This window comes from Saccopteryx leptura, chromosome 1 (assembly GCF_036850995.1).
Source record: "Saccopteryx leptura isolate mSacLep1 chromosome 1, mSacLep1_pri_phased_curated, whole genome shotgun sequence".
Taxonomy (NCBI): domain Eukaryota; kingdom Metazoa; phylum Chordata; class Mammalia; order Chiroptera; family Emballonuridae; genus Saccopteryx; species Saccopteryx leptura.
In genome coordinates, this window is record NC_089503.1 from 72,707,221 (window position 1) to 72,719,288 (window position 12,068).

General features: G+C 42.6%; 1 protein-coding gene and 1 pseudogene across 3 annotated transcripts in view; one reads left to right on the forward strand and one right to left on the reverse strand.

Annotated features, from left to right (window-relative positions):
* The window catches only part of TMEM135 (transmembrane protein 135), a 379,338-nt gene that overhangs the window by 98,063 nt on the left and 269,207 nt on the right, over positions 1–12,068 (forward strand). The window contains exon 1 of one of the 3 annotated variants that reach the window (XM_066370383.1): positions 4,117–4,402. The exons of 1 other annotated variant lie outside the window; for it this stretch is intronic. In XM_066370383.1, the coding sequence (XP_066226480.1) occupies positions 4,262–4,402 (141 nt within the window). In that variant the 5' untranslated portion in view covers positions 4,117–4,261. Of the gene's footprint in view, positions 1–4,116; positions 4,403–12,068 lie in introns of those variants that run through there. One more of the 3 variants, XM_066370402.1, reaches the window with a different exon arrangement.
* Positions 1,305–2,045, reverse strand: LOC136389561 (cofilin-2-like; annotated as a pseudogene).

The window sequence follows — 12,068 nt, forward strand, 5'->3', positions numbered from 1 at the left end:
TTTAAAAAGACTCCCATTTAGCATTTTCTTGCAGAACATCAGGTTTTCACAGATAAATGAAATTAAGTAGGATAAGCCTGTGCTACTATTTCTATAATTTCTGAGAACAAGTTTATGCCATGTTTCTGACTTATATTTTGCACTGGAGAATTAAAAAAAATAATTACAATGAACTGTTCCTATTTTATTATTGTATATTGGGTGTGTTAATGGGGGAGATAACTTAACATGAGAACTGTATTTAGCTTTGAGGAAGCTGCCGGAATTTGAGCAGGATGGGATAACTGCATGGGACTTCAGGTTGTCCCCCTTGGGAAGGGGAGGGTATGTTTATCTGTGGGAAGCAGGATGTGCTCAGATAGTTGGGTAGCCAGATGCATAGAACTGTGGAAGACACTGCTGGTTACCCCCAATATTTGTTCTTTTTATTTTTCTCGGTAATAATGCCAGAAAAGTTAGCTGGGCATGTGTCCAACCAATAAACAAAGACTACATTTCCTAGCTTCTCTTATGTGGCCATGTGACTAAGCTTGGGCCAGTGGGATGTAAGAAGTATTTTGCATAGGTCTTCTGGGAAGTTTTATTAAAGAGAGGAAGTATGTGTTCTCTTCCTCTTTTGCTGGTCTTCCTGGCTAGCATGTGGATGTCATGGCTCAAGTGAAGCAGCTGTCTTATAAATTAGGGTGGAAATCACAGGTTACAGTTCGCAGAGCAAACTTTCAGGAGTCTGGGATCCCTGATGGTTACAGAACCAATATCTTAGCCTAAGTCAGCTTATATTTACTCAAGAGAGAGAGAAATTTTATTGCTTTGCCACTATTATTTTGGGATTTTCCTTTAATGAGTAATCCTCTTTTGTTTCCTTTAAACAACTATCTTGTATTATCTTATTGAGTTTATCTTATTACACCTATCTTATCTTGTTTAGTTTTCTTGTTTATTTTCCATCTTACCTCTCTAGAACTATAGTTGTAGAACAGTCAGTTAGCTTACCCTTTGCAGTGTTCTAAGCTATTCACATTGGTAATCAAATTCATTGTAGTGCTTGCTGCAAGGGAGGCAGATAACCACTTGTTTCAGCTAAAATATGATGGGAAAGCATTCCTTGGGTTTTATGTTAAGGTCACGGTATTAAACAGTTTAATGTCAATCACTGATAGGCTGCTTAAATGAATATTTGATTCTTTGTTTTGGAAGAGCCTATTTGGAAGGGAAAAAACCAAAATAAAACCTAATGCTATTCCAATTGACTGACCTGAAGAAGTGGGAGCTTCTTAACATTCAGATGATATTTGACTATCATTTTATAAGGGTTTTTCTTCAAGTGAGGCTATTACATGGCCTCCCATTTCTCTCTAAGGGATGAACATCTTTAATATCATCCAAGCTATTACACTTGCCACTCATATTTAATACCAGTTTATTTTTATTAATGGCGTATTTAGAGCTAGCATAAATCACCATGCTTTCTAAGGTGTACTTTCAGGAGCTCAAAATATAAACACTAAGTATTCTTTCTTAGACTCTTTCAGTAGCAACTTCACAAAAGATATGCTGGGGCCCTCTACAGTGTCACCAATGTCACCCACCAAGATCTACTTTGCTTCCTTTGCAATTATTTGCTTTGTCACTGTTTAAGCAGAAGAAAACTGCTTTCTTTATTTCTTTTTTTTTTTTACAGAGACAGAGAGAGTCAGAGAGAGGGATAGACAGGGACAGACAGACAGGAACAGAGAGATGAGAAGCATCATTAGTTTTTTGTTGTGCGTTGCAACACCTTAGTTGTTCATTGATTCTTTCTCATATGTACCTTGACCGCGGGCCTTCAGCAGACCGAGTAACCCCTTGCTTGGACCAGTGACCTTGGGCTCAAGCTGGTGAGCCTTTGCTCAAACCAGATGAGCCCATGCTCAAGCTGGCAACCTTGTGGTCTCGAACCTGGGTCTTCTGCATCCCAGTCAGATGCTCTATTCACTTCGCCTCGGCCTGGTCAGGCTCTTTCATTTTTTGATCTGTTACTGAGCAGAAGATTGCCTTACTTTCATATTGTGGACCCTGAGAAAGAAGATACCTACCAAGAAGAACTCGAGGCAGCTTAACTGTGCTCAAATTTAAAAAAGAGAGCCTTCAGCCATATCTTCTTAGGAGCCTCTCATGCAAACTGCCTTTCATGTAGAATCCTGAACTAAGCTGCCTGCCTCCACTGTGTTCCTGTCATATAAGCCAGTCCTGCTAAAAGAGTTCCTGGAATGGCGTTTCAACCAATAGGACTGAGACTTTCACCATCCAATGGGAGCTGCATAGTTATATCCCTGTCAGCATCCTCACCAATCAGTCAAAGAGGCTCCATTCTGATTATCAGGACAGTGCTTTTTTGGACCAAACTGTGAGGATTTGGAATCCTTATCTGCATGAGGATAAATCAATTAGGAACCAGGTGCCCAAACTTTTGTCTATATAAGTTAGCTCCCCTCTCACATTTTTTTTTTTTTTTTATCCACAGAAGACTATAGCCTGTGTTTCTTAGCTTCAGCAGACCAGCACAGGGCAGAGCAGTGCAGACCAGAGCGGGTGGAGCTGTCTAGCAGGGAAAGGGCCTGGTCTCAGGGCCACCTTGCTATAGTGTTGTTCCACAGTGTGTGCTGTTTTATAATGGAGCTGTAACAGTATTGAGCTATTTCACAGCTGTGCTGTATCACAATTGAACTGTTTGCACTCGATCAAGTTTCCTTCTTCACCACAGCCCACGTTGGGAATTCCTGTTGCTCTTGACACCAGAGACCAGCAGTTGACAATATTGTTAAAAACCTTGGGCCCTGGTCAGCTGGCTCAGTGGATAGAGCATGGGCCCAGCATACAGATACCCTGGTTTTGATCCCTGGTCAGGGCACACACGAGAAGCACCTATCTGCTTCTCTTCACTTCCTTTGCCCCATTGTCTCTCTTTCCCTTTGGCAGCCAGTGGCTTACCTAGTTTGAGCATCAGCCCCAAACAGGGGTTACCAAGTGGATCCCGGGTGGGGTGCCTGCAACAGTCTATCTCTCTATCTCACTTAAAAACAAAAACAAAAAAACTTTGGTGACTTTATCACTCATTGTAACGCCATAAACCATAGCACAATGCCTATGGCTGTAGTGGCAGCTCAGGCTCTGGCTCTGGGCAGTGGAAGGGTGAGGAGAGGTGGGCAGAAACTTTGTCCTCTTTTTACATCTGAATCTACAAAACTTAGAACAGTTCCTGGAGAATAGTATGTGCTCAGTAACTATTTGTAGAATGAATGAATGAAGAGTAGATTAGAATCAGATTCCTCAAGGAAACTGCCTTAAGAAACGATGCAATTCAGAATTCCAAGGAAGCTGTGACATTGAGTGGTTATATGACTCATAGGCCGCACAGGTCCCTTGTCTTGCCAATTGTTGGCTAAACTGTAGCCAGGTATGAGTTCTGCCTCTACTGTGTGTATTCTTTGGCTGATGAGCACTTTTAATGAATGCTATAGATAGGACTGCTCAGTGTCCAGGGGTTTGTACAAGATGACCTACTGCCCCTTCCCCACACAGGAAGTGTATGAACATAGCAAACAGATTTTTCAAGCCTTCTCAGGTCCCACAGAGCTTAGAAGGCCCAGCAGTTGGGAGCAGCGCAGTGCCAACCAGCAGGTAGCATTAACTAGTTATTACCTGGCACTCTGGGGAAGGGGAGCTGGCGAGTATAGTTGTCCACAGGCTCTACCCTGGCAACCATCTTCACCAGCTCCCAACAAAATACATTTAATCCCATTCTTCCACTGACTTGCCCGGGCTTGTAGAGGACAGAGACTGGAGTAGAACGTGACCCAAGTAACCAACATTGCACATCCACGCCGGCGCTCATTCTCCACCGCGCGGCCGGCGCGCGGTGTCGGGAGAGAGGCGCGATTCGCAGCACCGCTGTCACACCTCCGACTCCCCTCGCCGCTCGGGTTTCGGAGGGGCGAGTTCGCGCCACCGCCGGAGGACAGTCTGCGGGAGCGCGCACGCTCCGCCTCTCCCCGCCTCCCAGTGCGCGCCCCGCCCCCTCGAGCTGCGATACGCCGAGCCCTCAACATCCGAGGACTTCGGCCCTGAGTAACCCGGCGTGCGTGACCTTTCCCCTCCATTCCCCACCTCCCGCCACCAGCCCCGGGAGCCCGCAGTGGTAGGGCGCGCGCGCGTCCCGCCTCCCCACCTCCCTCCCAACTTCGGCTCACCCCTTGGCGTCCCCTCCGCGCGACTCCTCGTCATGGCGGCGTTCAGCAAGTCCATCCCTCATAACTGCTACGAGATCGGCCACACTTGGCACCCTTCCTGCGGGGTTTCCTTCGTGCAGATCACTGGGGGCGCCCTGGAGGAGTCCCTGAAGATCTATATCCCCCTGTACTTGGTGAGACCCGTCAGCTTCTCCCCGGGGAAGTTTAGTGTGGAGGATGATGGGCTGGAGGTGCCGTCCTGCTCCCGAAAGGCCTGAGGGACTCGCCCTGTGTTACTTTCTCATTTGGAGGGCTCATAGGTTTTTGTTGTTGTTTGTTTTCTGATTTTGGTGGGGGAGGGCGGTGGGATGGGGCTGGTCGCTAAGAGCGGATATCCCAAATCCTGCACGGGACGGGAGAAGGGGGAGGGGAGTTAGAGGTTGAGCTGTCATCTAAATGCCTGTTGTTGGTTAGAGGATGGGCTCCCAACTCTGGGATTAAGTTTAGAACACTGAAAACTTTAACTACAGGGCCCTGCGTTATTTTTGCTTTCTCCTGCTTGGAGATGGGGAGGTCAGGGAGGCAATGAGAAATGGCCTGCAATCTTTCCTTATGTGCCCCCACCCCCATTTTTTTAAAGGGCATGTTTGACCTCAAGTCCCAGTGACTCCAGATCTTTTCTGTTTGGAAGGACAAGATGTGGCTTGAGGGTTTTGTAAAATTTTTTTGCAAGTTCACAAAGTAGACAATTAGCTGAGATTTTGCATGGTGATTTAAAGGGTGGTTCTAGTCTTTGAGTGAATGTGATTAGATCTTACTTTATGTCATCTACGTCCTTTATTAGCTTTATATGTAGGGCAATCTAAGTTTGGAGTTTTTAATAGAGAATATTTGGAAATATGTGTATGTATCACTGAGAACTGGTAAGGAAGTTTGTTCTTAAATGTTCTCACCTCGTCCTTGGTATTAAAGATTTACTACTTTGGTTATTAAAGTTCAGTCTCTTTATTTTCTTGTCCAATAGAGTGTGTCTTCTAAGAAGGGAGAGGGCATATTTTTGTATGTTTCCTAAAAGTTTTTCGTTCAGTATTATTCGTTGGATGGTCAATTTTTCACATTGAGCAATAATTTGGATTTATACCCTACTATGCCTCGAAGTATGTCATAGCTATAACTGTAGTACTTCCACAGTTTATGTATTATAGAGATAATGAAGGAGAAGATGGTAAGTTTCTCTCAGACTCCCAGAAACCAGTTTTATTTTTATCATATAGACTGATGCTTTTTAAACTTTAATGTGTGTTAGGAATCCTCTGGGGGATTGTGTAAAATGGGGGTTTTAATTCATTAGGTCTGAGTGGGGCCTGCGATTTCTGCATGTCTAACAGGTAATACTGATGCTGCTGGACTGAGAGCCACTCTTTGAATAATAAAGATAGAGAGTGGAGGCGGATAATAAACTTATTGGAGCTGGAAATTTCTCCTTTGATTTTCTTTGGCAAAGATTTATGTTGATTTGTTTTACCACAGGAATTGTGACCAGTCTGTAGTTCAGTTTTTTTTTTTCCTTAAAAAAATCTACAAACATTTTTGAACTCTTGATATGTTCAATAATACAAAAAGATGGTTTCAGCCTTTATATGGTTATGATCTAAGTGAGGAGAAAGCTTATGCTATGTAATTTCTCCTTTGAAAATCCATAGCATTTTTTTTTTTTTTTGTATTTTTCTGAAGTTGGCAACGGGGAGGCAGTCAGACAGACTCCCGCATGCATCGGACAGGGATCTAACCGGCACGCCCACCAGGGGGTGATGCTCTGCCCATCTGGGGCGTCGCTCTGTTGCAACCAGAGCCATTCTAGCACCTGAGGCAGAGGCCACAGAGCCATCCTCAGCACCCAGGCCAACTTTGCTCCAATGGAGCCTTGGCTGTGGGAGGGGAAGAGAGAGACAGAGAGGAAGGAGAGGGGGAGGGGTGGAGAAGCAGATGGGCGCTTCTCCTGTGTGCCCTGGCCGGGAATTGAACCTGGGACTCCTGCATGCCAGGCCGACGCTCTACCACTGAGCCAACCGGCCAGGGCCTCCATAGCACTTTTATGGTGTCCTTTTCATTCATTCATTTGATTCAACAACTGTTTGTTGAGTGCATGACAGTTGTCATATCTGCAACCAAAACAATTTACTGGTATCTTCCATGTTAGGAAAGTTCAGAGGAGCAACAGGCACATCTTCTATTCCAGTAGTTGAAGTGGGGGCAGGGGTGTCAGGAAAGGTTTTATTACTGGAACAGGCCAGGATTTGTATTGTCTGTCACCCTTTTTTGTCCACAAGAGACAGTGACCGTTTAGGTATAAGAGCATCTTTAATTCAAACTGCAGCCACTTGAGAAGACAGGGGACTCCAGTCCAAAGGAACTGCCTTAACGCTCTCCGAGTGCTGGCGGTTTTTATAGAGGTCAGCTGCTGTTAGTAATAATGTAAAGAAAAAAAATGTCAGTGCGTTAGCCATGTAACAATGTGTGGGAGTCGGGAATCCGGTTTGCAGGCTTGCCTCCCCAGAATGTCCTCTGATGCTAGCATGGGTTTATCTGGTGTCCTTGGTGTTACTCTAGAATGGCAGGGGTTTGGCGCTTTGGGAAACTTTCTGCAAGAGAACTCCCTGTATTTCTTAGGCAACAGAGTAAAGATTAAGGTTGTGAACTAAGCTTCTAGTTATCTACAGTACCTTAACCCCTTACTGGAAATTCTGTGACTGAGCCCTTACAAGAAATTACTGTAATTTAACCCCTTACATAATCTCCTATTCATTACAACTATAAAGCTGCTATTATTGAATCCAATTTTCTAACTTTTGAGTACCCTGTCAGTTTGTGCTTTTCTGTTTTATATGTATTTTCAACTGGATAAATTCTTCTTGAGGATAAATTCTCCATCTTATTTGGCCTCTATCCCTTACAGCTGTGTATTTCAAACTTTGGGTTGCTACTCATAAGTGGTTGTGAAATGAAGTTAGTGGGAATTGACCAGTATTTTATTTTAAATGCACTAGAACAGAAAATATCAGAGTCCATTGCAGGTACTAAAGATGACAGTTTTGTTTCAGTTATATTTGTATGTGTGGCTGGGCCTACTAGAGCAAGTAGCAACACTTTGCACTTTGTCAGTGAGGAGTAGTTGTTGATTACATGTGTAACCCCAGGTGCCAAGATCCCAGGTGGTATGGGAAGAAGTGGACTTTTAAAAGGGGTTAGAGATGTGTGAATTTGCATCTTGATTCTATTGATTACTAGCTGTTTGTTTTTTCACGTTACTTTGTCTTTCTCTGTAAGGATTGAGTGAAATAATGCATTGAAGATGTATTACATATTTTCTAGTTTATGATCTAGTCATTTTTTTTTTTTTTTGCAGAAGGTTATTATACCCATGTTTTAGGAGTGCTGTGAGGATGTAAATTGGATAACAGTGTGCAGGAATAGCAGCGATCACAGAATAGAGACCTAATAAAGTGTTGCTATTATTATTAAAATAATTCATTCATTATAATCAGCGTCTCTATTACCTGTTAGAATGGTGGTTTGTATTCAGCACTAGCTCACTTATTCAGTAAGTGCTTAATAATACCCCTGTGATTTTTTTTTTGCTTGAAGCCTAGTTTAGGGGGTGGAGTTGAGGGACTCTTTTTATCTGTCTATTCAATGAATAAATGATAATTTTTATACTACAAATATTTGTTCCTTTGGAGGTATAACAGTCATTTTGTCTCTTTCTTTTAAATGAGCACTTAAATGGTGAATTTTTCTGTTCATTAACATGACATTTTGAGTTTGTTGAACTTGTTTTTATATGTGACTTCTTAGTTGTTATTCTTTGGCTGATCTCTTGAGTGCAAGGACAGTTCCAGCACATCATTCGTAGTTGGAAGTTGAAGACTTCCTATTGCACTAAACACTTTCTCAACTCACCTTTTATAGTAGCAACTGTCTGAATATAGCTGGCCAAATCTGGCATACTTCTATTTGATCCTTTAGTTATCATAGATTAGGGATAAAAAAAATAAATATTGGAATATAGGCTTTCAATAATTATGATCTGCTACTGTTCATGTTTCTGAGTTAGTAGATATTTTCTTTTTCTTTTTTTAGTAAGAGAGACAGAGACAGAGGGACAGACAGACTAGAAGGGAGAGAGATGAGAAGCATCAGTTCTTCGTTGTGGTACCTTAGTTGTTTATTGATTGTTTTCTCACATGTACCTTGACCTGAGCGCTCCACCCGAGCCAGTGACCCCTTGCTCAAACCAGTGACCTTGGGCTTCAAGCCAGTGACCTTTGGGCTCAAGCCAGTGACCATGGGGTCATGTCTAAGATCCCATGCTCAAGCCAGCGACCCCGCGCTCAAGCTGGTGAGACCATGCTCAAGACAACAACCTCGGGGTTTCAAACCTGGGTTCTCTGCGTCCCAGGCTGATGCTTTATCCACTGCGCACCCCTGCTCCTGCCCTCCCCGGTCAGGCTGAGTCAGTAGATTCTTAATAAAACAGATATTTGGTTGATTTATAAAAATTAAAAACCCTTCAAATCATTAATAACTATTTTTCAATGCCAGCATTATTTCTTTTTGCTTAGTCACTAGAAAGTTCTCTTCAAATCAAAAGGAGTGCTCCTCTGGTAAAGTTTATCCTCTTCAAGAAAGTTGGTAATACATTTTGGTAGAGAGAAAAATCCTCCTGGAGGAACGAGGGAGCCAGGTTTACACTGGTACTCTCTGTCGTAACAAGTTTTTCATCAGATTGTCTTCATACCTAACTCTCTAGTTGATTCAATGTGACAGGTTATTTTGGGTAACTAGACTTATTTACTATTTAGAAAATTATATTTGTCATGTATTTTTGATTCTTTGCTGATAAATATTGATGAAAAAATATACACTAGGCCCTGGCCAGTTTGCTCAGCGGTAGAGCGTTGACCCAGTATGTGCAAGTCTCGGGTTTCATTCCCGGCCAGGGCACACAGGAGAAGCGCCCATCTGCTTCTCCACCCCTCCCCTCTCCTTCCTCTCTGTTTCTCTCTTCCCCTCTTGCAGCCAGGACTCCAGTGGAGCAAAGTTGGCTGGGGTGCTGAGGATGGCTTCATGGCCTGCAACGCCCCAGAGGGGCCGAGCATCGCCTCCTGGTGGGCATGCTGGGTCGATCCCGGTTGGGCCCTTGTATGCGGCAGTCTGTCTGTCCCCCCCCCCCCCCCAACTTTCTCACTTTGGAAAAATACAAAAAAATATGCTAATGAAGGAGGACTGAGATTTGATAATTAGGATTAGTAATAGCTGCACCTTTCCTATTGGTATTTTAGTATTTTCTGTTTACTTGTCAGTTATTTATTGACTCTGCTATTTTCAGGGTGCTTCGTATAGCAGCAGCCTATGGACTATGTGATATAGTAACGAAATAAGAAAATGAAGTGAGCATACTGTACTTTTTTTTTTTTTTATCATTTAAATAAATTTTTATTAATGGTAATGGGATGACATTAATAAATCAGGGTACATATATTCAAAGAAAACATGTCCAGGTTATCTTGTCATTAAACTATGTTGCATACCCCTCGCCCAAAGTCAGATTGTCCTTCGCCACCCTCCATCTAGTTCTCTGTGCCCCTCCCCCTCCCCCCAATCCTCCCCCTGTCCCCCCTCCCCCCACCCCTGGTAACCACCACACTCTTGTCCATGTCTCTTAGTCTCATTTTTATGTTCCACCAATGTATGGAATCATGTAGTTCTTGTTTTTTTCTGATTTACTTATTTCACTCCTTATAATGTTATCAAGATCCCACCATTTTGCTGTAAATGATCTGATGTCATCGTTTCTTATGGCTGAGTAGTATTCCATAGTGTGTATGTGCCACATCTTCTTTATCCAGTCTTCTATTGAAGGGCTTTTTGGTTGTTTCCATGTCTTGGCCACTGTGAACAGTGCTGCAATGAACATGGGGCTACATGTGTCTTCACGTATCAATGTTTCTGAGGTTTTGGGGTATATACCCAGTAGAGGGATTGCTGGGTCATAAGGTAATTCTATTTGCAGTTTTTTGAGGAACCACCATACTTTCCTCCATAATGGTTGTACTACTTTACAGTCCCACCAACAGTGTATGAGGGTTCCTTTTTCTCCACAGCCTCTCCAACATTTGCTATTACCCGTCTTGTTGATCATAGCTAATCTAACAGGGGTGAGGTGGTATCTCATTGTAGTTTTGATTTGCATTTCCCTAATAACTAATGAAGCTGAGCATTTTTTCATATATCTGTTGGCCATTTGTATCTCTTCCTGGGAGAAGTGTCTATTCATGTCTTCTTCCCATTTTTTTATTGGATTGTTTGTTTGTTTGTTGTTGAGTTTTATGAGTTCTTTGTAAATTTTGGAAATTAGGCCCTTAGCTGTTGTTTGAAAATATCATTTCCCATTTAGTTGGCTGTCTGTTTATTTTTATATCAGTTTCTCTTGCTGAGCAAAAACTTTTTATTCTGATGTAGTCCCATTCATTTATCTTTGCCTTCACTTCTCTTGCCATTGGAGTCAAGTTCATAAAATGATCTTTAAAACCCAGGTCCATGAGTTTAGTACCTATGTCTTCTTCTATGTACTTTATTGTTTCAGGTCTTATATTTAGGTCTTTGATCCATTTTGAATTAATTTTAGTACACGGGGACAGGCTGTAGTCATACTGTACTTTCATTGAGAGTTTATAGTCTAGGATAAACTAGCATGTGTGAGCCTGTAATAAAAATTCACGAGATAAATACTGTATGCTACAGATAAAATGTTTTGGGAGATCAGAGATCAGAGGTAGAGTATCATATTTGACTGGGAGATAAGGAGAAGCTTAAAGGGAGAAGTGGCAGTGTAGTGGCCTTGAAGGAAAAGTAGCATTTGGAAAGGTAGAAATGGTGGTGGAATGGCTTGAGCAAAGACATTCAGGTAGGGTAGAATATGCCTAGTAGTACGCTTTGAGGCAGATGGAATTTAGGCTTTACTGGATGTAGTTGTCAATTAGTAAAGGTTGCCAACAAGGGGTAATATGTTTGAAGTTGTTTCATAAAGGTGATGTGACAGTGGTATATAGACCTGTTAGATTTAATGGCTCAAATGTAAATAAAGTAAGGGAAAGAGTCAAATGAAGTTAGGGGATTCTAAGCCTTAGTAGGATGCCTGGAAGGCAGTGCTTTGGTAAAGCATTTTTAGTGCAATGTGCTAGAGTTCTTTGGGATGTATTGGGTTTTAGCTACTAGTGCAGTGTTTGAGTGGCAAATGACCAAGTGGCACTGAGAAATGTAGAGCTGGTTTTTCTAGAGAGAACGTGGGGCTAGAAATTTAGGTTAAGATAGCCTCAGAAAGTTGAAGCTCTGGTAGGTCAACTAGAAAGAAGTCCTTAGGTCAAGTGAATGTTTAGAAAGAGAAGACAGCCTGGGGAATGCTCATTTTTGGAGTAGAGGGAGAACAAAAAAGAAAGAAGCAGTTAATACGGAGAGGTTGAGGAGAGAGTGTTGCAGAGAAGTCTTGAGCAGGGGGAGTTTCGGCAGATATTGTTAAGAGGTGGGAAGACTGTGGGCTTGACTCTTGGTCCTGCAACTTACAAACTTTTGTATGGGAACCTCAGTATTCTTTATAAAATGGGGGCAAAATGCCTATCTCATATGATTTTAATAATATAAATCATCTTTTGTTATTTATCTGCTCAGAACTGAGTTTCAGACTGACCTGTGGTGGCGCAGTGGGTAAAGTGTACACCTGGAATGCTGAGGTCGCCAGTTCAAAATGCTGGGCTTGCCTGATCAAGGCACATATGGGAGTTGATGCCTCCTGCTCTCTGC